The sequence below is a fragment of the Lacerta agilis genome, chromosome 17, assembly GCF_009819535.1.
Source record: "Lacerta agilis isolate rLacAgi1 chromosome 17, rLacAgi1.pri, whole genome shotgun sequence".
NCBI classification, from domain to species: Eukaryota; Metazoa; Chordata; class Lepidosauria; order Squamata; family Lacertidae; genus Lacerta; species Lacerta agilis.
This window is the reverse complement of record NC_046328.1, coordinates 26,709,896-26,737,247: the sequence shown is the minus strand read 5'-3', so window position 1 is coordinate 26,737,247 and position 27,352 is coordinate 26,709,896. Positions and strand designations below refer to the sequence as shown.

General features: G+C 49.4%; 1 protein-coding gene across 2 annotated transcripts; it reads right to left on the bottom strand.

Annotated features, from left to right (window-relative positions):
• Positions 1-24,982, bottom strand: DPP3 (dipeptidyl peptidase 3). Of its 2 annotated transcripts, none has more exons than XM_033174678.1 (18): positions 24,905-24,982; positions 17,241-17,519; positions 16,779-16,868; positions 15,849-15,986; positions 14,588-14,662; positions 14,050-14,140; positions 12,527-12,657; positions 11,499-11,629; positions 11,228-11,286; positions 9,664-9,858; positions 8,162-8,274; positions 7,860-7,952; positions 6,961-7,023; positions 4,911-5,035; positions 3,978-4,098; positions 2,621-2,800; positions 2,362-2,524; positions 1-398 (listed from the first exon to the last, which is right to left on the bottom strand). In XM_033174678.1, exons 2-18 carry the CDS (start codon positions 17,508-17,510, stop codon positions 253-255), a joined length of 2,184 nt encoding a protein of 727 aa, XP_033030569.1. In that variant the 5' UTR covers positions 17,511-17,519; positions 24,905-24,982; the 3' UTR covers positions 1-252. The 2 variants fall into 2 exon arrangements, with proteins under 2 accessions (XP_033030569.1, XP_033030570.1); XM_033174679.1 differs by lacking the exon at positions 24,905-24,982 and adding an exon at positions 21,003-21,024.
• Between the last annotated feature and the right edge of the window lie 2,370 nt (positions 24,983-27,352).

Here is a 27,352-nt window from a genome sequence, read left to right as displayed (position 1 = left end):
GAAGTTCACACACTTTATAAAAGCTAGGTTTATTGAAACCCTAGGTGCAACAACAGGAGGGCTGGAGCCACCACAGGCTCTTCCGGGGGATGGGGAGTGATGGCCGACTGCTTTCAGAGAGGCCATCTTGTTCACTTGTACCCCTCATTTCCGAAAGAGACGGGTGAGGTGCAGAAACAGCCTGGTGCGCCTGGATGGGCCGGCAAAGGGAGCTGAGTGTGGGGAAGCCAGGGCCCTCGTGCCTCGTGGGGCTCAGGATTCCCAGAAATGGGCATCGGCCTGTGCCAGCTCCAACAGATACTTCTCCAGGACTTCAGCATCTTCACGGAAACGGTCGCGGAAAGATTTGATGAGCCCCGCTGCACTGCTTTCGTACTGCACCAGTACGACATCTTTACCTGGAAAGGGACGGGTAGGAGGAGGAGAAATGATCAAAGTCAGTAGATAGACCATCCCAGATGGGTGATGCTCTATCAAGGGTATCATTATCTCCCCACTCCCTAGTGGGTCCAATTTGACAGGTGGACCCACCTATCAATCACCTGGTGTCACTACAACATTAGGCGCTGCTGCACTTTGACGTCCCAATTGCTGGGACTTCAAAGTGCATCAAAGCACTGTAAAAAACCCTTTGGCTTTTTGCAGACAATCACCCCCACTTGTCCCACTGCCCTTTTGGACCTATGAAGGCTTTCAGACAGCTCCTGTTGCTGGAACTGTTAGAGTGTTTGAAACTGAGCAGGATTTAACCCCTGCTCATTAACGTGTCAGCAGGGATTAAATCTTGCTGCTTCGGCTGAGGATATCTGCTCCTTCTGGGAATGGGATGCACAGCCAATGCCGGATTTAACCCTGCCCTCCCACCCATCTGCTGACCTCACCAGGGACATCAGCTGATGGGCAGGTGGGCGCGGTTTGGGGAAAACGGCTGTGCAGGCCAAAAGTGGGCCTGGATTTAATTCTAGTTAAATTAATCTTAAATTCTGATACTTTAAAAACAAACAAACAAACAAACAAACAAACCAATATTTCTGATGCCAGGCAGGAATATTCGCCTAACGGCTGATTCAGTTGAGCTAAGAAATACCCAGCAGAGGATAATAGAATGGTAGTTGGAAGGGACCCCCCCCCAAGGGTCATCATTCATTCATTTATACTTTTCAAGTTTATACATTTCACTAATTTTTTTACATTTCACTAATTTTACAATCATTTTGACATTTCAAAACCTGACTTCCTTCCCCTTCTTTCTGTGGTTCCTTAAATATATTTTTAATATCTTCTGCATATCCAAATTAACTTAATTTGCTCATTTATTCATCTTCTTTAAAAATATACTCTTATAAAACTGCAGGTTACTACAATAATCCCGCCAATGTTTTAATCTGTTTATAATTCATCTGTAAATATTCAATAAACCATTTCCGTTCTTTTATAAAATATTTGTTATCTTGATTTCTCATTCTTATGGCAAGTTTTGCCGTTTCTGCATATTCCATAAGTTTTTGTATCCCTTCTTCCTTTGCTGGGACTTCTGCTTCTTTCCATTTTTGGCCAAGTAAAATTCTTGCCGTTGTAGTAGCATGCATGAATAAGTTTCTATACATTTTAGGTAGTTCTGTCCCTATAATTCCGAAAAGAAAAGCTTCTGTTTTTGATTTTTGATTTTAAGCATCGTATGTAGTGGTCTTATAATAAGGTTAAAGCTTACTGGGAAATGATATATAATGAAATGAAAAGGATGTTTAAAATAACCCCTGAGACTATATGGAGCTCGCTGAGATGACCGGGAAACTTCGTGACCAGAGGGACAATGCGGTGGAAGAAGAGTGGAAGAAATTTAAACTGTATCTTAAAAATTATTGCATGATTGAAAATTTGATATAATATGGAAGAAAAGCTAGACTGTAGATTTAGAGTTTGGTTAAGTGTTTAGGAAGTGTGAGAGAATGAGTAAAGATATTAGATATGATTAATGGTTTTTTATAGTAGAATAAGATTTTTTAAGATGTAAAGAAATTACTAAAGATGATTGACAAAGAACGCAGGAAGGGGAGATGGGAGGAAGTCAAGATACTGTACAATGTAAAGGATAGAAGTTAGAGATAATAATAAGTTTTTTGTTTTTATTGTAGTTTTTTTTGTATGGTTGTATTGTTTTTGTACTTGTTTTTTTTATTGATTGTTGTTCTTATAAAATGTAATAAATATGTTATAAAATAAAATAAAATAACCCGAGGGTCATTTGTTCCAACTCCCTGCATTGCACGAATCTTTTTACCAGTGTGGGGCTCAAACCCACGGCCCTGAGCTTAAGACATGCTCTACTGACCAAGGAGATAGGCTAACCGCTGCTCTTACCTTCCAGGCGGGTGTTTGCTTGGACAAACAACTTGCGCTCTTCCTTGCGCAGCAGCACAGTCTTGCGCAGGCTCAGGAAGCGCTGCGGCTCCTCGTCCGTCACCGCAGAGTACGCCTCGTAGAGGGTGCGCCCACCCGCCACATCGGCTGTGGACTTCAGCACCTTTGGAACAGAAGAGCAGCAACCTGCTGGGTCAGCCCCTCTCTGTCCCCAAGGGAAGAGAGACCCTTTGCCCATCCTTCCCTCCCTGGCCCTTACCTGCAGTTTGCGGAGGAAGCGCTCCAGCGCCGGCTTCCCTATCGTGGTGATCTTGCTGCGGTCCAGGGACACCACCGCATCGGGTTTGCCGTCTTTGCCTGTGGTGCGTTGGAGAGATACCAGCCCCCCGCCAGCTTCCAGGAGGACCCTCAAGATGACAAAGCGTGCCTGCATGTGGGCCTGCCGTGGAAGGAAGGCAACACAATGCCATTTAGAAAAAAAGGAGCTTCATTTCGATATAGGATTAGAGCGGCAAGACTATTACACGCGCAAAGATGGAAGGACTCGTCATTACCCGCAATGGAGGAACAGCTGTTGAAATGACTGGGTTTAGCCGAGATGTCGACGTGTTTAATCAGAGAAAAGTCACTGCCAACATTTAATAAAGACTGGAAACTTCTTAAGAGACTTTTTGCGTGAGAAATAAACCCAAATGGTACTTGGGTTTGAGGAGTAAATATAATGTTGGTTTACAGAAAGTGGATTTGTTGGGTGTTATCTTGGAGTGGGTGCGTTGAAAAATTTATACATAGAGCTGACAGGTGAAGAATCTGAAGTTCTCCTTTTTTTCTTTCACCCCACCCTCTTTTCTTTCTCTCTCTTTTTCTTTTTTCTTTCTCTCTCTTCCTCTCCTTTTCTGGTCTGTGTTTTTATTAAGATTAAAGGTAAAGGTAAAGGGACCCCTGACCATTAGGTCCAGTTGTGCCCGACTCTGGGGTTGCGGCGCTCATCTCGCTCTATAGGCCGAGGGAGCCGGCGTTTGTCTGCAGACAGCTTCCGGGTCATGTGGCCAGCATGACAAAGTCGCTTCTGGCGAACCAGAGCAGCGCACAGAAACGTCGTTTACCTTCCCGCTGGAGCGGTCCCCATTTATCTACTTGCACTTTGACATGCTTTCGAACTGCTAGGTGGGCAGGAGCAGGGACCGAGCAACGGGAGCTCACCCCGTGGCAGGGATTCGAACTGCCGACCTTCTGATCAGCAAGCCCTAGACTCTGTGGTTTAACCCACAGCGCCACCTGGGTCTTATTAAGATTAGCCTTTGATTTTAAAAAAAATGATATTGGATATTAATTTTTGGATTCCTGTTTCCAAATTTTAATAAAATCTATTTTAAAAAAAGAGAGGAGAGGAGAGGAGAGGAGAGGAGAGGAGAGGAGAGGAGAGGAGGAACTGAGACTGAAGCAATGACTCTCAAGTCCAGACAGACAACAGGGGGCAGGGAAGTAACCGTTCCTGCGGGCCAAATTTGACAGGTGGGTGAAGGTTACCCACTTGCCATTCCCCTGATGCCACAGGCCTCTTTTTCCCACCCAGGGATATCTTTCCTCTACCCATTCCAGCATCAGGATCGCACCTGCCGCCATGTTCCGGACTCGGGGGTGTAGAACTCCAGCGCCAGCAGCCCGGCACGCACCATGTTCAGCCAGTTAATGTAGATCACATCCTCAGCATCTTCTCCTTCCAGTTCAAAGATCCTTGTGGGCAGAGCAGGAAGGGGAAGGATTGTCACAGCAAAAGGGATTGCGGGGTGGGAGTTAGAGTTGCCACCGCCGTGTAATAAAACACATCCGGGTTTTGCAAAGTGCCCTTTTTTCTGGAGATTCAAGTTTTAGGGGGGCAACCAGAATGTCAGAGAACTGGGGTGGGAGCTACTAAACTATCTTGCCTTTGTAAAAATTGCCTTTTAAATATTTTGCGATGAATTTGGCTAGTTGGAACATAAATTCTCCCCATGAATAAATAAAATACCCTGAAAGGCAGCATAAAAAAACTTAGCAGTCAAGTTTTCCCCAGAGCTAATAGTTTTGTCCAAAACAAGGATGCGGAACTGCAGGTTAGGGGGCCAAATGGAGCTGTCCAGAACACTCTATGTGGCCCTCGGAACTCTCTACAAGTCCCACCTGCTCACCAGGCCTGCTTCACACCTTCCTTGAGACTTTTAGCCTGGCTGGGAATTTGTCCTTGAACTCTGACAATGCCTCTTGCTTGTCCTGGATGGACAGGGGAAAGTAGATGCAGAAACCAGCTGACCTTACCAAGTAAAACTTGCATCCATTGCCCCCCCTGCCTCTGGCGCTGCCCATCACTGGGATGCAGGCCCAGAAGGAAGCCTGGCCCTCGAGGCGGAAAAAGGCTTCCCAGTCCCGGTTTAAAATCTTTTATTATCTGAAATACAGCCCCTTCTCAGCCACGTCCTGGGACTTGGCGGGGTCTTGCCCGCTAAGGACTCCATCTTGTGTTTCTCCTCCCTCTCACCCCACATGCGGCTGCTACCTCAGGTCCTCACCCCAAGACCTCCTTGTTCAGGCACAGGTACAGCCCCACACACTCGGCCCGACACTCCTCGTAACTCGATGCAACGTTCGAAAACTTGCTGTCCCATGTCTCGCCGCCTCGGTACCAGCTTCTAATCTATGGGGATAGGAGAAGACTGAAGGGCCAGACAGCCACAAGTGTCTTGGACAAGTGAACTGAGTCAGCTGTCTGAGGGAAGGAGCAGCCCTATCCTCCTGATCTTAAAATGGTCACCTGCTCTGCTCTGGACCAGATCGGTGGGCGGGGGTTGATTCTCTAAGTCAGCCAGAATCTGCGTAAAACAGAGCTATGGGCTTGCTTTCCCCCCTCCTCCCTTCTCCCCTTGTGTGTCGTGCCTGCTAGTTTTTAAGCCTGAGGCTATGGGTTGTTGTTGTTTTTTAAAGTTGCTCTGCCAGCCTTTTTGGCTAAAAAGTAGGGTTAATTTTTTTTTAATAGAATAGCTGTCACATGGATTCTGCATCTTATGGGGCAAAAATGCTGATCCCACAGAGAGACCAAGGGAAAAACCACATTCCATATTCTAGAATAATACAGGTGAAGCTCGAAAAATTAGAATATCGTGGAAAGGTTCATTTCTTTCAGTAATTCAACTTAAAAGGTGAAACTGATATATAAGATAGACTCATGACATGCAAAGCGAGGTATGTCAAGCCTTTATCTATATATATAAAATGCAAGTGTCTCTGCGTCCAGTCCGTGTGTCTCTGGGTTTGCGCAACTGAGCATGTGCCCCAGGGACACAGGGATTGGAGCAGAGAGACATCGGGCCACGAGCAGCGTCGGCAGTTCAAGCGGGGCGGTTGAAATGGAACGCCGGGCTGCAGAGGACGAGGGGAAGCCGAAGAGGGAGGTCACGCTGCTGCTCCCGCCGCTACAAGGAGAGCCTGTTGCTGCTGACCCCCTCCTGCCCCGTTGGCCTGCATGGCGCTGCTGCCTCTCCTCCACCCCCTGACCACCCGCTAAAGCAGGCTTTGGCAGGCAGGCGGGGGGGGGGGCGGGCAAGCAGGGCTTCTCCTCTAAAGCGGAGGAAGCCCTGCTTGCCTCTCCTCCACCCCCCGACCACCCGCTAAAGCAGGCTTTGGCAGGCGGGCGGGGCGGGGCGCCAGCCCCCTCTACATATGTTCTAGCGCCCGTTTTTTTAACGGGCTTAAACCACTAGTTTGTTATAATTGTGATGATTATGGCGTACAGCTGATGAGAACCCCAAATTCACAATCTCAACTTTGGGGTTTTCATCAGCTGTGCGCCATAATCATCACAATCATAACAAATAAAGGCTTGACATATCTCGCTTTGCATGTCATGTCTTATCTCATATATTAAACTCCAGTAGCTAATGAAAACAATTGCTTACATAAATGGACTTTTCCACGATATTCTAATTTTTCGAGTTTCACCTGTACAGTGGTACCTCGGTTTTCAAGCATCTCGGAAGCTGACTGTTTCGATTTTCGAACGCTGGAAACCCAGAAGCAAATGCTTCCGTTTTCGAACGCACCTCGGAAGTCGAATGGCTTCCCTTGCGTTTTTTTTTCAATTTTCTCCATTGGCTTTGCAGGCCACCCTTTGCGCCTCAGTTACTGAACGTTTCAGAAGTTGGACGGTCTCCCGGAATGGATTACGTTCGACAACTGAGGTACCACTGTATACCAGTGCAAGATATACAAATCATTATAATTTATTCTGCATCTATTGGTTACAGGGAAGGGCCATGAACTACACAGAGGATTGATTTCCTCCACCACCACAGAAATCCTCCTAAGTTCTATTCCGGAATTTAGAACTCAAGCACGCATGTGCTTTCCAACTCATCTGTTCCACCATGAGGGCTACAAACCTGGGGTGCCTTTCCCCCCTATTTCTTTAAAAAGAGAACTAACTTGTGATTCAAAGGACACTGAACTCTAGGTCTGGTGCAGGAACTGCCTAAGTGGTGCAAAGGACAATAAAGAAGGGGGGGGGACTTCTTTAAGAAGTCACAAGCACTTCTAATCCTTACAGGAAACATGCGAAGGCGTTACCTGTTCTCCCGTTTCTGGGTTGATCACTGCCTCGTGGTCAAAGTTGAAGGCCCCCGAGTCATCCTGCCAGGACAAAAGAGAGTGCGCTCAAAAACTGAGGCTGCTCATAACGAAGGACAGAAGCAATTATTGCTGGAGGGAATGTGGGCAACAAGGATCTTTCATACATACTGTACGTGCTGGGATTCTCTGAGAATAGCTGCATACTGGAATTTGATACTTGAATGAATGAATTCTGTAAAGCCCATTGGTTCTCCTTATTCCCAATGAGCATGGAAAGGGGGTCATGAGGAATCGGTATATAAAACGTTAACAGCTTTCATGTTACCGGCTGCTCGGCGAGAAATTGCAAAATCCTGGAAGCTGGCAGTCAACTTAACTTTTGAGGAATCGCCCCAGAATCTTTTGGATGCTGCACTTGCAGGGAAATTGGCGTGCAATATGAAACTGGCCAAAGCAAAAGCAAAAACTTTTGACATTTTTCCTAGCTGGGGAGACCACTCATGGAATACATTAAGGGACACGATACAAGGTTTTCCTCTTTCATCTGCCTTCCTGAGACTGAGAGCCAGTGTGGAGTAGTGGTTAAGAGTGGTAGACTCGTAATCTGGTGAACCGGGTTCGCGTCTCCACTCCTCCACATGCAGTTGCTGGGTGACCTTGGGCTAGTCACACTTCTCTGCAGTCTCCCAGCCCCACTCACCTCACAGAGTGTTTGTTGTGGGGGAGGAAGGGAAAGGAGAATGTTAGCCGCTTTGAGACGCCTTCAGGTAGTGATAAAGCGGGATATCAAATCCAAACTCTTCTTCTTCTCCTCTGCCACCTGGACTCTTAATTTCTTCTGCTTTGGATATTCTCAAAAGCTTGGTTTTTTTTTGGGGGGGGGGTAAGGTGCCCACCTGGACAAAGAGCTTCCCGCTGCCGTGACCCAGGAGTTCGTGGAGTCCAACTTGAACCTCGAAGGAAGGCCCCTTCCACTGGATGTAGAGATCCTGAAAGAGGATTTGTAAATAAATAAAGCAAAGCTGGCTGTTTTATTACTCCCCCCCCCCCAGGGTTTGGGACAACCATTTTTAAAAATGCATTAAAAATCGGTGAAGAATCCTTGCATGCCCCACTCCTGCAACAACCCCCTCCATCCCATTTTCCCTGCCCCTCTGCAAAAATACACCCCCTCCCCCAGACACACACACACACACACCTTGTCCTCTTCTGCCAAGAACGTCAGCTTCTCCTTCTGTGTGGAGTAGGCCACAGCCAGAACATTCCCCAGCGAGACGTTCTTGAAGCCGTCCGTCTGGCGGATGTCATCATCTGGGAAAGGGGAAGAACCAGGCAGGATCTGCTAAAACTGGGCTCTGCGGGGCTACAGCCTCTCCGCTCTGCACCTCTCGTTTGCAAATCGCGCTTAGCAGGATCAACCACCCTTTGCATCAGGATCACAGGGGCTGCCTCAAAGCGCCTTTCAAAGGGGCTATTTGAAGCAGCAAGCGCTTGCTTCTCTCGCTGGGAGGAGACTCCTTCCGCCCCACCACTGCCCACAAGGAAGCACGCAAGATGCTTCAAACAGCACCTTTGAGCAGTTATTTCACTGCTGTCCATCAATGGGCAAGCGCAGATTCAATCCCCGTACTTGGGTCGTCAGCAACATTCGCTTCCTCTTCCTATTCACTTACCAAATGGCAACCCCCGGTCCTGTTATTCTAGCTACGTTTAGGCCTGTCCTAGGATAGGGGCAAGGGACCCAGGTGGCACTGTGGGTTAAACCACAGAGCCTAGGGCTTGCTGATCAGAAGGTCAGCGGTTCGAATCCCTGCCACGGGGTGAGCTCCCGTTGCTCGGTCCCAGCTCCTGCCCACCTAGCAGTTTGAAAGCATGTCAAAGTGCAAGTAGATAAATAGGTACCGCTCCAGCGGGAAGGTAAACGGCGTTTCCGTGCGCTGCTCTGGTTCGCCAGAAGCGGCTTAGTCATGCTGGCCACATGACCCGGAAGCTGTCTGCGGACAAAACGCCGGCTCCCTTGGCCTATAGAGCGAGATGAGCGCTGCAACCCCAGAGTCGGACACGACTGGACCTGATGGTCAGGGGCCCCTTTACCTTTAGGACAGGGGTATGTTCCTACCAGCTCCTCTCACCAGCTCCTCTTGTCACTCTATTCCTTCCGGCACACTTCTGTATTTTGTTTCCCCTGGACTGCCTGCCAGGCCCTGTTCCAGGATACTCCGTTTCATCCTGCCCCTCACCTCAAGTGCCCCTCCCTTAGTCACAGAACATGCTTTCTTCTCACTGGGCTGCTTTGGGCCCCTCGATCTCACCCTGGAGTCTTTCCTCTTCTCCCACCCCCTTTTTTAGTATTTTCATAGTCCTTTTTACAGGCCCCGTCAATGGCAGGGAGGGGAGAAACTGAGCGTTTTGCCAGCCCCGCGAGCAGCACTTCGAGGCAACACTTGTGGAGTTTCTCCTGCTGCCGTCTTGTCAAGGCAGGATGACAACGATTTTATTATTTGTATCGTGTCCCATCTGACCAGGCAGTAGCTCTCCAGGGTTTCAGACAAGAGGTCTTTCCCACCCCTGCTTGGAAATACAGTGGACTCGGTGTGGGACCTTCTGTATGCCAAAGGGAGATCCTTGAACACCAAGTCCCAGCCCTGCCCCGCGGCCTGTCACCTTCCACCCCAAACCTGCCGCTGACCAGATCCTCACAATTTGGGATGTTGATACCGGCTGGGATCCCGCTCCCAGCAAAGGTCAGAACGTCAAGCGAGGTGAAGTCGGGCTTCAGGAAAGCGTCTTTCTCGAAGGCGCGAGGCCACGGCAGCTCCTCCAGCAACCGCTCAGCCGCCGCCACAAGTCGAGCGAACTTCGCACTCATGGCCTTGTTCACAACTGCAACGAAGCCTGGGGGCGGGGGAGAGAGACACTATGAGGAAGCCCAGTCTTAAGGACCTCCATTTGTGCCCCCCCCATTCCTGCATTGCAGGGGGGTGGACTAGAATACCCTTGGGGTCCCTTCCAACTCTACAATTTTATGATCATCTCACTGACACGTCTCTTGGCTGCCGTCTCCCCGTAGGCCAAGCCTGCAAAATAGGACAGTCCCCAAATTCTACTTGCAAGAGCAGAAAAGACTTTTGGTGTGACGATTTGTGGATAGCTCAGTTGGCAGAGCGTGAGACTCTTAAGCTCAGGGTGGTGGGTTTGAGCCCCGCATTGGGCAAAAGATTCATGCACTGCAGGGGGGGTTGGACTAGATGACCCCCCAGGGACCCTTCCAACTCTGCAGTTCTATGATTCTATGATCCCCACCAGGTCTCTTTGAAAGAGAGAGCGGCCCGTATACCCCCCTTCTGGGGGAAAACAAAGAATCTTGCTGGATGTAGAGACTGCATCCTCCCCAAGTCTCCAACCCTGCCTCCACCGAGAGCAGGGTGATGCACTGAGAGGGGGGCGGGGAAACATTTTTGGCCAGAGGTCTGCTTTCCCTTTGGGTGGGGGGGACACATGCTGGGGCAGTAAGGGCCGGGGCAAAAGTGGGCAGAGCAATGGATGTAAACGTTACCTTTGTACAGTAAGCTAGTTTATGCTCACACTCACCCCCTTTTTGCCCTCCCTCCAGGCAAGCAGGAGGCATTAGCAGAGTGCAAGGACAGGTTCCAGCCAGGCAAAAACATTCAAGAAAGGTGCAATTCAGGGCTAGCAAGGGCCGAGAGCTGGGGAGGGTGAACCTCAAGGACCAGAGAGAGAGGCATTTGGCCCTCGAATCTGAGGTTGCCCTGTCTCCAGGTTAAAGCTAACCCAACTGCCCAGACCCCAAACTTCCCCCTGCATAGGCAAAGTAGTAGTAGTAGTAGTAGTAGTAGTAGTAATTTTATTATTTGTACCCCACCCATCAGACTAGGTTGCTCCAGCCACTCTGGGCTGCTTCCAACAAATATAAGTTGTGTCGGGGGGTGGGGGGCGGGAGGCAAGGCATCTTAGATCCCAACCCCCAACCCCAACCCCCCCACCCAATCCTGTCCCAAAGGTGGGCTTCCTACCATTTTTGACACACCTGAAAAGTGGGTTGGGTGAGGAGAAGGATAACAATAATGCTGGGAACTTTAATCATTACTATCCTTATACCGAGAAGGCTTCAGGGCAGGGGTGGGGAGAGAAGAGAAGAGAACCAGGGTGGGGGGAAGCAAAAAAGGGCATTGAATGGTCACCGACTGGCGCGAGATTGTACTACTCGCAGGTGGGGAACGGGGACGTTGAGCTAATACAGTACCTTCAAATTCCCCACGGGAACCATAGGGATCTCGGTAGCTTTCGATGAAACCTATATAGCTGTGGACACAAATGAATGAATGAATGAATGAATGAAGGGGGGGGGAGGTTCTTTAGGTTAGCTAAGGCTGGGGCAACTGTTACTCTTTCCCCCAATCAACAAGGGAGGGTGGGAAAACTCTCCCTATTGTCCCTGTTCCTGGGAAGCAGCATTCATTCAGAGCACACCCTGAATCTGGATTAAGAGACTCCACTGATCTGTGCAGACTCACCTCTCCACGATGGGCCCCTTGTCGCGGATCCAGCAGCGGGAGCCTTCCTTGTGGGCCACGATGGAGCCTTGCGTGAAACTGGAGACGTAGTGAGACAGCATCTCCGCCTGCGTAGGGTTGGCTGCGTGTCGCTAGCAGGGAAAGAGGAGAGGGTCTGGAGTCAGGCCGAAGCAGCCTGAGGCGGACTCACCCCGCCCTCGATTCTCGCAACCTGCCTCCCCCCCCATCCCCTAGAACACAGCTGCCCATACGCCATGATCTTTTTATTTTCTTTTTCAAACGGAACAGGTCAGCACTGGCCACAGCATTCCGCTTCTGGAGAATCTCAGCTGTGCTTTATACAACAATACCTCAAGGGCCGAGTCTTTCCATACGAACCTACCCGGACCCTGAGATCGTCCTCTTAGGCCCTTCTTCGTGTGCCTCCTCCTTGAGGGGGTCTGGAGGGTGGCAACATGAGAACGGGGCCTTCTCTGCAGTGGCTCCCCCTTTGTGGAATGTTCTCCCCAGGGAAGTTCGCCTGGCACCTTCATTGTACACCTCCAGGCACCAGGAGAAAATGTTCCTTTTCAATCAGGCCTCTGGCTGATAGACAATCCAATGCCTTTTTAAAATGTGTTGGGGAGGGGAAATTATTGGGTTGCTCTTGTTTTTGTTTTTATTGTGTATTTCGTGTTTTCATATTGGGATGTTATGTTGTGAACTGCCCTGAGGACTGCGTGAATAGGGCGGTATGCAAATTTAATAAATGACAACAGCAGCAGCAACAACAAGAGGTCTCTAGACCTCATGGATACGCTTGGAAGAGAACAGGCCAACGCATGCTGAAGACTTAGGGTCACCCATGTTGCTTAAGGTACAGCTGCCACCAAAAATGATGAACACGCCACATATGTTCCCTGCCTGTATCCTGAAGCAGAGCTTAAAATCCTGTCAGTTCCCTGCCTCTACTCCCCATCACAGGGAGGTAGAGAATTTGGGGAGGCAGTCCAAGGTGAGCCAGGATATCCCTCCCCCTTCCCCCTCACCTGGGCTTTCTGCAGGTTCTCCACAACCTTCGCCAGAATCGGGGAGTAATCTCCTCGTGTCACAGTGAAGAAGCAGCCGCCAAACTCAAAACATTTAATCTTGGCCGACATGTCAGCGTCGAGCTGAGAATCTGGGTGGAAGAGGAGGGGAGGAAGGTAAACTTTGCAGGGGGTGTGTGGGTGCACGGAGGGGTGTGTGTGTGTGTGCAGGAAGTCCCAAGCAGGAAGTTAAACGAGGCTGTGTAGCCAAGGGCAGCGCCCCCCCCCCCCCTTGGCAAAAGATGCCCGAGTTTCCAATTTGCAAGTGAGTACACAAGAAGGAATAGGCCAAAGGTCCATTTGCTCCAGCCTGCTCTCCTCGCAGCGGCCACACAGGCCACAAAGAGGGTATGAGCGCAACAGCAGCTGTCCACACTTGTGACTCCTAGCGACTGGCATTCAGAGGCATCCTGGCTCCAACAGGGGAGGCAAAGCAACCTCCGCAAATTTGTCCCGTCTCTCTTTTAAAGCCAACCAAGTTGGTGGCCATCCCTGCCTCCTGTGGGAGCAAATGCCATAGTTTTAACTATTCATTTATTAACTTTATTTCATAAAATGTCTATGCCACTTAATTGTAACCCTCCAAAGCCACACATTGTGTGAAGAAGTATTTTCCTCTTGCCTGCCCCAAATCTTCAGATATTCAGCTTCCGAGTTCCAGTAGTAATGAGAGATAATACAACCTCCACTTTTCCCGCACACTGTGCATAATCATTTTCACCCCTATCAATCGTGTTCCCACTTCCTCGCTTTTTCTCTGAACTGAAAGTCCTAAATGCTGTAACCCTCAACAGGGGAGCTGCGCCAACCCCTTGAACATTTCAATTTCCCTTTTTAGTTAATGTTTCCTCCCGCTCCACAGCTTCCTATCGGAGGCCAGGCAACTAGAGAACTGCAACTGAAGCGCACACTATTGCAATTGCAGCCACACCTTAAGACACCTGCCCTGTGTCAGCACCACCGATTTCAACAAGTGTTGGCAAAGGGAAACCCCCAGGTTTAGAGAAGTTCCTCCGACCTGGTTAGGTGGAGGATATTCCCCAGGTGAGTCAGCTGACGGGTTGCTTTACAATCCCGTGTTAAGTATGGAGGACTCGGCTTCTTCTCCGAGAAAGCACCGCCGGACAGATATTTTCAAACTGCACCTTTCAAAAGTTTCAAATCATTTCATGTGCTTATTGTTATCTGGGAATGTTATCAGGGAGTCAGTGTGGCATAATGGTTAGTGTGTTGGATTATGAACTGGAAGATAAAGGTGGTCTTTGAATTATTATTATTAATAATAATAATAATAATAATAATGCCATCACTGCCCCGAAACAAAGAGTGCTGTGAGCAGGCCAGGAATAATAATAATAATAATAATAATAATAATAATAATAATAATGCCATCACTGCCCCGAAACAAAGAGTGCTGTGAGCAGGCCAGGAGTCAGGTTGGGGAGGGGGCTGGTCTATGTCACCCCCCCCCCAAATGCTCTTACCATCTGAAAGCACCGAAGCCAGACGAACCTCGTAGTTCACTTTGCCATCTACCTTCTCCTTAAAAAGCCTCGTGTTGTAAGCACTGATGTTCTGGGGAGAGAGTTAAAAGAAAGGGAGAAGTTGGAGCCACAAGAAGCAGAGGAAGCTGCCCTATTGTCCGGAAGCGGCTGCCTGGCGTTCTCAGGCAGAGAAAGGTCTTTCCCATCACCTGCTACCTGGGGTTCTTCCCAAGGGTACATCCCTCTATAGCAAGTGAACAAAGAAGCTGCCTTACACCAGGTGAGGTTATTTGTCCATCGAGCCCCGCAGGATTTGAGATGAGGGTCTTTTTCAACCCTACTGTGAGATGCCAAGGATCAGCCAGGGGGTGACATTGCATGCAGTGCCCGGATAAGGCCCCATTCCCTTGATGTAAACAGTGTGCCCATTGGTGGCAGAGGACATGATAAGGGGGACAGGAAGCTGCCTTATTCTACGTCAGACTAGTTGCCCATCTAGGCTGCTCAACCAGGTGTAGAAGCGGGGTTCTTGCAGCACCTCAGAATCAAGGAAGTCCTGGGCCAGCTTTGCATCTTCGGTGGTGCAGTTTGCAGAGAAGTAAGTAGATGTGCCCTAGAGAGAAGAGAGAGGAAACACGGGATAAGCAGGATGCACCTGTCCTTGGAGTTGCCCTGGGCAACAGGACACCCCCCCCCCCAAAAAAAAACCACTTGGACTACTGCAATGTGCTCTACGTGGGGCTACCTTTGAAGGTGCCTCGGAAACTACAACTAATCCAGAACGCGGCTGCCAGACTGGTGACTGGGAATGGCCAGCGGGACCATATAACACCGGTCCTGAAAGACCTACATTGGCTCCCAGTACATTTCTGAGCACAATTCAAAGCAACTGGTGCTGACCTTTAAAGCCCTAAATGGCCCAGTATACCTGAAGAAGTGTCTCCACCCCCATTGTCCAGCCCAGACACCGAGGTCCAGCTCCGAGGGCCTTCTGGGGGTTCCCTCACTGCGAGAAGTGAGGTGACAGGGAACAGGCCTTCTCAGTAGTGGTGCCCGCCCTGTGAAACGCCCTCCCATTGGATGTCAAGGAGATAAACAACTATACGACTTATAGAAGACATCCCAGCACAGGGAAGTTTTTAAATGGTTGACCTTTTATTGCAGGGGTTGGCAAACTTACCGGGCCTCGGGCCGGTTCCTCCAGCGCCGATTGCACGGCGTGCCAGAGGGCGGGGGAGCGAGCGCACACGCCATTTCCGACGCACTTCCGGGTCGGCGGAGCGCTGAAATAACCTGTGCGCATGCGCAAGGACCTCCTCAGACCTGGATGTGCACATGCGCACAAGCTATTTCCAGTGCTCCGCCGACCCGAAATTGGGCAGCTGCGCCGCGCCGCGTTGGTAAGAGCGGGCGGCGGACGTGGGCCGGATAATTGAGTCCCACGGACTGCAGTTTGGAGATGTCTGTTTTATTGTGTTCATAATATTTTGTTGGGAGCCACCCAGAGCGACTGAGGCAACCCAGTCAGATAGGCGGTATCTAAATAATGAAATTATTATTATCAAGCAATGCTGGGGAAGCAGCCCATGCGCCCCATTCCCTTCTGAATAAACTTCTGGAGGCAACATGGCAGCGGTTGGCAAGACTGGGGGGGAAACGAGGGCAGAGCAATGAATGTAAATTTTACCTTTTCACAGGAGGCTAGTTTCTACAGACACAAACACCCCTCCCCACCCTCCATCATGGCAAACAAGAAGCATTATCAGGGCACATTCTAGCCAGGCAAAAGGGAGGTGTACCTGGCCGCAGAGCCCCAAGTGCTTCTGTGTCGGCTCTAGGGAGAACATGCGCTCTGCACAGCGGCCCCACAGGGCCTCCATCTCTTTTGGGTGGTCCGCAAATGCCTGGCTCGCCCACACCAGCTGCTTCAGCTTCTCCTGAGGGCAGGAAGGCAAAAAATGAAAGGATTACCAGTGGCGTGCCAGCAGAACCATATGGAGCAACCTCGCTCAACCTTGAGCCCCCAGAATACAACTCCCATTATCCCTGGCCACTGGTCCTCCTAGCTAGGGATGATAGGAGTTATAGTCCATCAACCTCTGGGGTCCCAAGGGTGAGAAAGGTCGATATGGAGCCTCAACCTATCCGTAGGAGAGACTCCGCCCCCTCCGCAACCTCTCAGCCAGTGAGATGAAAGGAGCATTCCAATTGGCTGGGAAAGATAAACGGCCCCTCCCTCTCCCAGATGCCCTATTCGCACCATCAGCGTTCGAAAACTCCCATTGTTCTAGGCGCGGTTTGCGACAGGGAATTTCATTAATGCAAGCAGTTTCTGAGCTCTGGGTGCAGTACTGCGCCTAAGATTTCAGATTAAAACTTCCACTGCCGGAAGGAAAGGAGGACCTTTTTCTGCCTCCCCACTTCCAGCCACTCTCTGAAGACTGGAGAAGAGACCCTCTTAAGAATATTAGGGGGGGGTGGGCAGGGGATGTATGGCTCCCCCCTTTTTTGCAGTCTTAAGATGAGGACTAGACCATGTGAAAAATGAACGCAAGATATTACCGGCAGTTCATTCATTTTCGGCTTTGTATTCTTGTTACAGAAAAAGTGTGCCTGGACACTCCATTGCGGCGCCCATAACCTAGGTTTAAGGAGCCATTTAGCTCCTACCTTTCTTGTCTCAATTTCTAACACTGCCCACCAGGTACACCTGCAAACCTTGTACTCACCTGCGGAAGGTTGGGCACAAATTTGGTGTCCCCGAAGGATTTGTAGTTGCCCATGTTGGCATAGAAGGCAGCAGCATAAACCAGGAAGGCCTGCAAGCAGGAAAAGTCATGAGAGCCTGTCCCTCCCCCTTAACCATATTTTAAAATCCCACCCCTAAAAAAAAAAAATCTTACAAACTTGGAATTGGGAAGCTACAAAACCAGAGAGACCATATAACTACCATCAGACAAAGGATACCGTCCGCCTGCAGGCAAATTAGCCCAGTTCTAGAAACTTCCCACTAAATCAATTTTATCTAGCCTTTCGGCTCTCCAGATGTTGTTAAAAATCTGCTGTAAGAGTGGGAATCGTTTTTCAGCCTGAGGGCCATATTCCCTTCTATTCCAAACACAGTTGAGTAGCCAGAATGTGGAAGAGAACCGGATGGGCAAACCTCGCAGGACACATGCTGTCTCTAGTACCTGATACTCCTCGTCTGAGAGGCCGAGCGAGTGCGCCACCTCGCCTAACCGAGTCGGGTCCTGGGACCGGAAGAGCCGCGAGAGAAGGGCATAGATGGCAGGCGCTTCTGGGGAGGTCTGCTGCAGCACCACCAGCCCCCCATACCAACAGGCCCGCGACAGGTAGTGAGCGTACAGCCTTTCCTCCGCAGATAAGAGGTGGAAGGCTTCGGCGCAGTCCAGCATTGCAACGCCAATATCGTTGGGCAGAACATACTGGGGATCCACCATCCTGCCAAACTGGGGAGAGAGAGAGAAAGAGAAAGAGACATTAATATAGAACTAACCCTTCGGTGCTAACGAACGAACTTGAAGTTGCATTGAAGACATCAAACCTAAAGCAGGCAGAATGAATGAATGAATGAAATTTATTATAAATTATTATTATTATTATTATTATTATTATTATTATTATGTAATACTAGAGTTGGAAGGGACCCTGAGGGTCATTTAGTCCAACCCCCTTCAATGCAGGAATCTCAACTAGATCATCCATGTCAGATGGCCGTCCAACCTCTGCTTAAAAACCTCCAGTTAATAGGTAAAGGTAAAAGGTAAAGGACCCCTGGACGGTTAAGTCCAGTCAAAGGCGACTATGGGGTTGTGGCGCTCATCTCATTTTCAGGCCAAGGGAGCCGGCGTTTGTCCACAGACAGCTTTCCGGGTCATGTGGCCAGCAGGACTAAACCGCTTCTGGCGCGACAGAAACACCGTGATGGAAACCAGAGTGCACGGAAACGCCGTTTACCTTCCCGTCACAGCGATACCTATTTATCTACTTGCACTGGCATACTTTCGAACTGCTAGGTTGGCAGGAGCTGGGACAGAGCTCACCCCATCGTGGGGATTTGAACTGCTGACCTTCCAATCAGCAAGTCCAATCAGCAAGTCAGTGGCACAGCGCCACCACCTTTCGTGGGAGTCCACTCCACTGTCGAACAGCTCTTCCTGAAACGTAGTCGGAATCTCCTTTGTTGTAACCTGAAGCCGTTGGTTCAGATCCTACCATCCAGAGCAGGAGAAAACAAGCTTGCTCCATCTTCCATGTGACAGTCCTTGAGGTATGTGAAGATGGCTATCGTATCACCTCTCAGTCTCCTCTTTTCCAGGCTAAACATACCCAGCTCCTTCAACCATTCCTCATAAGGCTTGGTTTCCAGACCCTTGATCACCCTGGCTGTCCTCCTCTGCACACATTCTAGCTTGTCAACATACTGTGTTGCCCAGAACTGGACATGGTATTCTAGTAATTGATATCACTGTATAACAATGCAGCATTTGGTTATTATCTTAATAGAAAAGTGGGGTGTAATTAAACCAAAACTAAGTCTACAAACATAAGCATGCATTTAGGATGAATGTGATCCTGTGTTTTGTACAGAACCCAGAATGGGGCAAGAAATCATTTATGCATTCACTTTATTAGACTTCTTACCCACTGCTCGCCACAAGATCTGGAGATGGGTTACAGCAATAAATAACTGTAAAACAATAGTGTGTCTGCCCCTGTTCTGTGGAACAGCATTCCTGAGAAGGTACAGCAGCTGCTCACGATCTGCACTTTGAGCTGCACTTTTCCGGAAACGACAGAATACATTTTTGTTTCAGCCAGCTTTTGCGGAAAAGGTCTCTGGCCTTTAGGTGTTCATTTCACATTGTTTATAAGCATATTTTCAGGTTGTTGTTTTTTTGTACTGCTCTTTTAGCCTATTTGTCCATCCATCCCAGTATAGTCTACTCTGACTGGCAGCGGCTCCTCAGCAGAGGAAAGTCTCTCCCCATCACCTGCAAGTGAATCCTTTAGCTGGAGATTCCAAGGACTGAAGCGGAGGCCTTTTGCATGCAAAGCAGGTGCCCTGCCACTGAGCAATTGTCCCCGCCACGGAGCAGAAGAGACTGGCTTATACCTATTCATCTCTAGCCCAATATTGTCAGCTATAACTGGGCTATGGGGGTGAGGGGGAGGGAGGGAGGGAGAGAGAGAGAAGGGCCCTTTCTCAATTTTATGTCTCAAATTTCGGCCTCTCTTTAGTTCTAACCTTGCTTAAAGGTAAAGGTAAAGGGACCCCTGACCATTAGGTCCAGTCGTGTCCAACTCTGGGGTTGCGGCACTCATCTCGCGTTACTGGCCAAGGGAGCCGGCGTACAGCTTCCGGGTCATGTGGCCAGCATGATTAAGCCGCTTCTGGTGAACCAGAGCAGCGCACGGAAACGCCGTTTACCTTCCCGCTGGAGTGTTACCTATTTATCTACTTGCACTTTGACATGCTTTCGAACTGCTAGGTGGGCAGGAGCAGGGACCGAGCAACGGGAGCTCACCCCGTCACGGGGATTTGAACCACTAACCTTCTGATCAGCAAGCCCTAGGCTCTGTGGTTTAACCCACAGCGCCACCCGCGTCCTGCTTACTCAATGGTAAAATATCATGCTCTGCATGCAAACCCATGACAGATGCTGCCAGTCAGTCTAAACAAGGGATGGGGGAACCTCAGGACTAGGTGGGACACTTTATCTAGACCTCTCCAGGTCACACTCTCTCTGAGCGCCTTTGCCTGGCAAGGAACATGTCCTTGTCAGTGGGGGCTGGGGCAAATGAGGTACTGCCCCTCTATCCTCAGGCAGCCCCCACTTGCCTGCTTTCTTACGTACACCTAGCCCAGGGGATGGCCCTGCCTGCCAGCTTCCTCACTCTCGGAGTTGCCCTTGAAAAACTCAGCAAAGGAGGGGGGCAAAAACTAGAACGAGTTGTCTCTGCCTATCATTGGCAGAGTTGGTTCCACCTGTCATTGGCTCCGGCGCCAACTAGTGTTGGCCTCCCCAGCTGCCACCCAATGGGCACCAGACACCATTAGCAGCTCTGGGTGCTTTTCAAGAGAATCAAAGATAACCCACCTTGTGTCCACGGGGGCAATAAGGGTGTGCTGGTGCTGGGGCTTAGAGCCTTCACAGGCAAAATCTTCAAGGATGCCATGATGGAGGCCAATATGTTAGAACACAGGGATGTTCCCCCGACCCAACAAATCATAGGATAATGCTTCTTGCTTAGGTGGAAGGAGGATAGAAGTGTGTGTCTGTGTGTCCAGAGACTTCTGACTATTCCACTGCTGGAATATAAGCTTAAAAGACACAGGAGCTGATAATGCCAAGGTTGCAGGTTCGATCCCTTTAAGGGACAGCTGCATATTCCTGCATTACAGGACCAGATGACTATCAGGGTTTCCTTCCACCTCGACAAATTCTTTGATTACGTATGTGCGTTCCTCTACCCACTTTTGCATCCAACCCCACCCACCACTCCCATATGGCCCCTGGAAGGCTCCCTAAGGAGGGAATGTAGCCCTCAGGCTGGAAAAACCAACAACACGGAGCTAGATGACTTGGTCCAAGGCAGCTTCCGACAGGATTGAATCTGGAGCCTTCTGCAAGCAAGGCACGTGCTCTGCTAGTGGACATACGGGCCCTGCCTGCCTCCACCCAGCCCCCAGTTTAGCATGCAGCAGTTTCGTGTGTTCATGAGAACCTCTGCAATCCGATCTCATCACCCAGTCTTCAAACTGGACCTTTTCCACTACTGACAAGGCAGATACATCTACCCACCAATTCACAATTACCTGCAAAGCTCAATCCTGGAAGCTCATTCATATTGCCACTGACCCACAGCCTCCCTCCTCCCAGCTTATAGCCAGTCCCTGCCACCGCCCTTCTGTAACACCAGCAGCTCACCTGCTTCTCTTTCTAGCTGCTTCCCACTTCCTGACACGCCCCTTTCTTTCCCCCATTCATAGCTTCAAACATGGGGAAACGCCCCCTGCGATACAGGCAGCCAATCCCTGAGCCTCCCTGGGAAGAACTGATGTCTAGTTGCTGGGAAACTAAGGTCCACCCTTACGTCCTTTCCCCACATCGGTGATTGGCCCAGTTTTAAAAATAAACAATTGTAGCCCCATTGTCCCTCACCTAAAGTCCACAATACTATCGCCTCTTAAGTCACTCAGCTTACGTTTTTCAAACAAGTGTGTCTAGCCAATCTGAGTCTATGGGACAGGTAAGAAGGATGCACAAAATCTACCACTCTGAATAAAAAGGTTTTTTTTTAGAATCTCAAGCACAGATAGTCAACATGGTGCTGTTCAGACTGTGTGCATAAATCGCATTTGCAAGGTCTAAAGGTTGTTATTATTAATAATGATGACAGTGCCTCTGGGAATGTGCAGAGTGCCCTTGAGAAATCACAGCCAGCCCCATAAATTATTTCGGGGCCAATGCCTTTAAGATGTTTTTGAACTCCGCATTCCATTTTCCTGACTGTCGATGGCCATTCTGTTTGGGAGCTGATGGGAACTGGAGTCCAGCGACTATGTGGAGATTGCCATGTTGGCTACCCCTGCGTCAAAGGCTAATATATGGGAAAAATATTTTTTTAATAAAAAAAAAACTATGGTGGCGATGCATCAAACTTCATGAGATGCATGAAGTGTTAATCTGGACTCATAAGTACACATACTACAGGGGTTTGGGTATGTGTCAAACAGTGGTGCCACAGGGAAATGCAGAAAGCCCAGGAAAGGAATCCAACTGAATTGGGAGCCAGTTCTGGTCACATCTTGCACCAGGCTCCACCGCCATGGAGGACCACAACCACACCCTGGAACTTTTGGTGCCTCCACAAGACTCCATCTCGGAGGACCACTTGCTCACCAGCCCCACTGGATCTCCTGGTACCTCCCCACCAGGCTGTGCCCTCTCACACCGGGCCCCTCGCAAGCTCCTCTCCACCATAGCGTGAACCTCCAAAGACCGTGTAACTCTATCCCACACAGAGCTTTCAATCTCCGCTTCTGCCGTTAGGAAAAAGAGGAAGGGGAAATGGGCTGGGCTGGCTAGCTACTTTCTTTGTCGCCTTGAGAGTGGAATGTTGCATCAGAAATGAGGGCACACGCCCTGCACCAAGTCGGATCCATCTAGCTCAGTATTTACACAGGCTGGCAGTGTTAGAAACTCAAGACATCTAAGCTAGGCACCAAATGGCTTCTTAAACCAAGGTTACAGTCGCCAAAATGGAATGTCTTGGGCAAGACGGCTCTAAAGTCTTATTTTTCAAAGGATGAACTGGCTGTGATTGATTATCAGTTAAACATCTGGCTAGTTCAGATGACAACCTAGAGCTAGGTTAAGAGCTCTGAGAACTTAAAGAAAAGTTACTTGATCCAGGGACAATACACATGCACACCCCCCCCCCCAATTCCTACCTCTTTTTCTTAATGGTGACACGGACCATTCCTAACATAGGAATATTCTTCAAAACTGAGAGCAGGGCAGTGGGTTGGATAAGTGAAGACAAGCTACAACAATTAAGTAAAACATTGTTCATTGCCCCTGCTCAGGCTGCACAGAAAAAGCATTTTGGTTCCTAGAATTCATTCCGATTGTGCAGATTAAATATAACTGATAGAATTCTACAAGGTTCGGCATTAGTGTGTGAAAACAGTCTACATCCAATGATCCCCAGATGGCGGAGACGTCAGGTGCCATACTGGCACCCAGGCATCTTCACTTGGTCGCAAGTGGCCAATAGCCTGGTGCAAAATGTACCTGTTGCCTGGCTAATTTGGAACACTGCTGACAATGCCTCCTGCCTAGTAGAAAAGTTTACAACTTGTGGCTCCTCCTACTTTTGCCTTTGGCCCCGCCCACCACCGGCACATGGCCCTCGGAAGCCTGTCCAGGAAGAGTCTGTGGCCCTTGGGTCCCCCAACCCAGCACTGTGAGTTTTAGGAGGTTACTAGAAAGGCATGTGTTTGGGGTAAAGTTGGGGTGGGTTAGAGACCATGGGGGCTGTGGGTTTCCTTAAGCCTCTGACCCAATTTTCCCACAACTGCTGCACTGCTTCCCAAATGCAAGACACTTGGGGGGTGGGGGAGAAAGAAGCAACCACTTTCATCAGCCCACTGGTTTTTCGAGCTCCACACAATGAACCTGGGATCTTTTGCATGCAAAGCATCTGCTCTGACCTGGGCTGAGGGTGCTGGATGACAACCTTCCTTCTTACCCGGAGCTGCTGCTTTGTGCAGGGAACATTGGTCCCTCTTGCCTCCCTATCCTGGTGCCTTCAAGGCATTCCGGACTAAAACACCTGTCAGTTGTAGTTCAGAACATCTGGAGGACACTGAGTTGGCAAAGGCTAATCTACTGTTTCCTGTCCTTGGGGAACTAGAGGTGCTGGGAAGATGCAGCCAGGACCTAAAATCATAGAATCGTAGAGTTGGAAGGGACCACAAGGGTCATCTAGTCCAACCCCCTGCAATGCAGGAATCTCTACCACAGGGTTTCCCAAACCTGGGTGTCAAGCTGCTTGTGGAATACAATTCTCATCATTCCTGACCACTGGTTCTGCTAGCTTGGGATTATTTTATTTATTTTATTTATGGAATTTATATACCGCTCTATACGGAGAGGTTGGGAGTTGTAGCCCAACAACAGCTAGAGACCCTGGGGAACCCTGCTCTACCAACTGAGCTATCTTTAGCAATGCAAAGAGCGAGCTCTTTCACAAAGCGGCAACCCCTCCCAAATACTCACGAACCTTTATTTACTTATTTCATAAAATTTACGTACTGCTTGGTTGTAGGGAATAAAATCCTCAAAGCTGTAGGAGCTGCCTTGTACTTGCTATGCCTTATACTGTATTAAGGCCTGGGGAACCTTTTCTAATGAGAGGGCCACATTCCCTTCCGTACAACCTTCTGAGGGCCACTTGCCAGAAGCAAAAATGGGCAAAGCTACCAATGCAAATTTTGCCTTTTCTGCAGCAGGCTAGTTTCTGCACATACTCAGACTGCCCCCCCCCCCGAAACACACACCCCACATTTACCAACTGTGCAAGGAAGCAGCACTACCAAAGCTGAATCAGCCTTTAGTTGAGATTCCTGCATTGCAGGGACTTGGACTAGATGTTCCTTGGGGTTTCTCCCAACTCTATGATCCTATGCAGCCACTGTGCAATCAGGCAAAAACACATGTTATGTGTGTGCATGTATGTGTGAATTAAAGCCAGTGAGAGGTAGGGCTTGGAGAGCTTCCAGTGCAGGACACAGAGTCTGGAGGGTTGCAATGGGCGCCAGGCCTGCGTTCCCCCACTCCACCTGCTTTGTACCACCCGTCCCTGTCGCTCAGCCTTGGCTGCACCGACATGCAGCAGCTCTTCAGGCATAGGAAGCTGCCTTCTTCTTCCGGATCAGATCATCGGCTCCATCTAGGTCAGTACAGCCCGCACTGACCGGCAGCAGCACTGCAGGGTTTCGGGCGGGAACGCCGGGGACTGAACCAGCGACTTTCCGCATGCAAGGCGGATACTCCAGCACTCAGCCACGGCCGCTTCCTTTCAGGGGACGCCGCTTCCCCATCTCCTTGGAGCCAGGAAGGCGACGGGGATGGGAGGGAGGGAAGCAGGGAACGAATCGCAGAGTTGCAAGGACCCCGAAGGGTCATCTAGTCCACCCCCCGGCGGCCAACCCTCCTGCTGTGTTCTGCGACTGGGGGGGGGCAAGAGGAGGCCATATGGAGAACCTGGACATATGGGGCTGATTGGACCCACCGCGCCCCGCCGGCCCCCAGACCCTCCTCACCTGTTTCTTGCTCCCTCGTTGCTTCCAACTTCCTGCCCCGCCCCCTCCTCGCCCTCATTCATAGCTTCACCGTCAGACACGCCCCTGTGGCCCAGCCAGCCAACCCCAAGGTCCTCTCGGGGGGAAGACTGACGTCAACGTTGCTGGAAAAGCAGAGTCCCGCCTCTTGCTCTTCTCCTCTCCCAACGATTGGCTGCTACTTGCTTGTTCGTTTCTGCGGAGCTATTTCCCCGCCCCCCCCCCTTTTTAAAGCTGCACGCTTACCTGCGTGGAAAGTGTGAGCCTTGCCGAACTCAGGTAGATTTTTTGCTTGCATTCAAAAAGACTTCGGAATGCGTGGTCAGTCTCTTACAGCTTTATCACCACCCTTGGTTGGTTTTTAATGGAGTTGCAGGAAGCTTACATTAAGACGTTCTGTTTATTGTGCATTCATGATTATTTGTTCTCGTGATGATACCGGAGTGGTTTCGCGCCATCCCACTGTCGATGCTCTTTGTACCTGCAAAAGTATCAGGGCAGACGAACTGCTTCGTTTCCAGTCAGTGCATGACCCTTAGCTTCCTCCTGAGATCCTTGAACTTTTCATACTGCAAATGTTCTAAGGTGGGGTGTGCCCACGAGACTGTATGTCCTGCTTTTGTCACGCTGTGGCTTAAGAATGTCCCTCTGGACGGCAATAACTAGGTAAGCATCACAATACAGCTGATCATAGTGGATCCACCACTAATGAACTATTATTGCACCAATGACATGTTGCAGAAAACACTAAGGCAAAGAAGAGCCTTTCACCTCTTACTCCTTTTTTAACTGACGGAGCAATAGATACAGGAGCACGTTTTTGCATGCAACTCTTACAGAGAAGAGCAAAAGAGCTTGCTTATTCCCATTCTACTAAAAGATCAGGGAAGGGCTTTTGAAAGGTGTTAGGCCAACTCACTGACTTAACAAAACAATAATGAAAATAGTTGCTAGATTTCTTCTTTCTGTAGCAGAGAACCTATAGAGATGTTTTGATTTAATTGTACCATACTAAATTAATTGTAGTTTAACTCAGCTTGTATTAGAAATTGTACGATTTTGATGCTCTAGCCAGGTCTGTGACCGTGTAACATTTGTTGTAGTGGTGGCTTTTAAAGCCTGGGGTTATTGTGTGCTGCAAAACATTTGCTGTACCACACTGTGAAACAGCTGTTCCAGACTGTGGCTATTTTGGGGTGGGATTCAATTACATACCAGCAAATTTTGGATGTGCAATCAGTTGATTGAGAGCTGTTGTGTGTGCAACAAACCCACTTGCCCCAGAGAGCAAACTTTTTGCAATAAGCGACAGCCAGGAAATCTGCTGGTAAGTGTGATAGCACTCACTATGAGGCAATATCATGCAAATAAATCAGGATGAATGTTGAATGAACAGGTAGTCTGGAAACACTCGGAGCATGAGGCGGCAGCATCAGAAGAGACTCCTGATTTTTCATGCTACCCTCCTGACCCACAACTGATTTACCGGCATGTTAAAACATTCCCCAAATCACAAAAAACAACAACATAGGCACAACATATACACAAATTCTGGCATGTTCTAATATGGAGAAACTGGGAAATATTTGGTGCAGGATTCTTTAAAACAGGAGTGGGGAACCTTTTTACACCGGAGGGCCACAGACCCTTTTGGACAAGCTTCTGAGGGCCACATGTTACTGGTGGGCAGGGCCAGAGGGAAAAGTGGACAGAGCAACAAATGGAAATTTTACAGTACACTAGGGTAGTTTCTGTCAATCCTCTGTCCAGCCAAGCAAGAAGCATTATAAGGAATTCAAGGATGCATTCTAGACAGGTAGAAACAGGTAGGGAGCGCTGTGGCCTGGAGAAAGTTTCAAGGGCCAGGTCGAGAGAACTAGAGGGCCACATTCAGATCCCAGACCTGAGGCTCTACTCCCCTTCTTCAAAAAGGGCAGGAATTAAACAGCACTAGACAGTGTCAGAAATCCTTTGGAGGTATGTGCATGAGCAGTGGACCCCTGCTGGGGTGTGGGCCCCAGCAGATACCTGACACTGCCTTACATACCAGGTTTGTGTTCGATGGGTTTGAATGACAGCTATTCTACAGGGAGGCAAGTGGAAAGGGCTTCTTCATCCCCTGTTCCCTGCTCCTTTTTAGCAGATCAAACCTGGGCCCTTCCAAATGCAAAGTGGGTGCTCTTCCCCCTGTAGCTGCACCCTTTCTCAAATAAAGCTGCCCACCCAACTACAAGCCATCTGTCTAGCCCAGTACTGCCTGCTCTGACTGGCAGCAGCGCTTCCATAGTTTTTCAAAGGCTGGGGCATCCTTTCCTAGCTAGTCCCATTAACTGAAGATGATAAGAGGACTGTGTCTGCAACCTTCTGCATGCAAAAACAGGTCTATTCCCACTGAGCTCTGGTCACCATCGTCCTCTGAGAAAATACATA

Excerpts from the sequence above, each read along its gene's own strand:
- DPP3 (XM_033174678.1), bottom strand. The coding sequence starts at position 17,510 with ATGGTGGATCCCCAGTATGTTCTGCCCAACGATATTGGCGTTGCAATG. Across the intron at positions 14,663-15,848 it reads ACTTGGGGCTCTGCGGCCAG|GGCACATCTACTTACTTCTC; the intron begins GTACACCTCCCT and ends TCTTCTCTCTAG. Across the intron at positions 2,801-3,977 it reads AGTCCGGAACATGGCGGCAG|GCCCACATGCAGGCACGCTT; the intron begins GTGCGATCCTGA and ends CTTCCACGGCAG.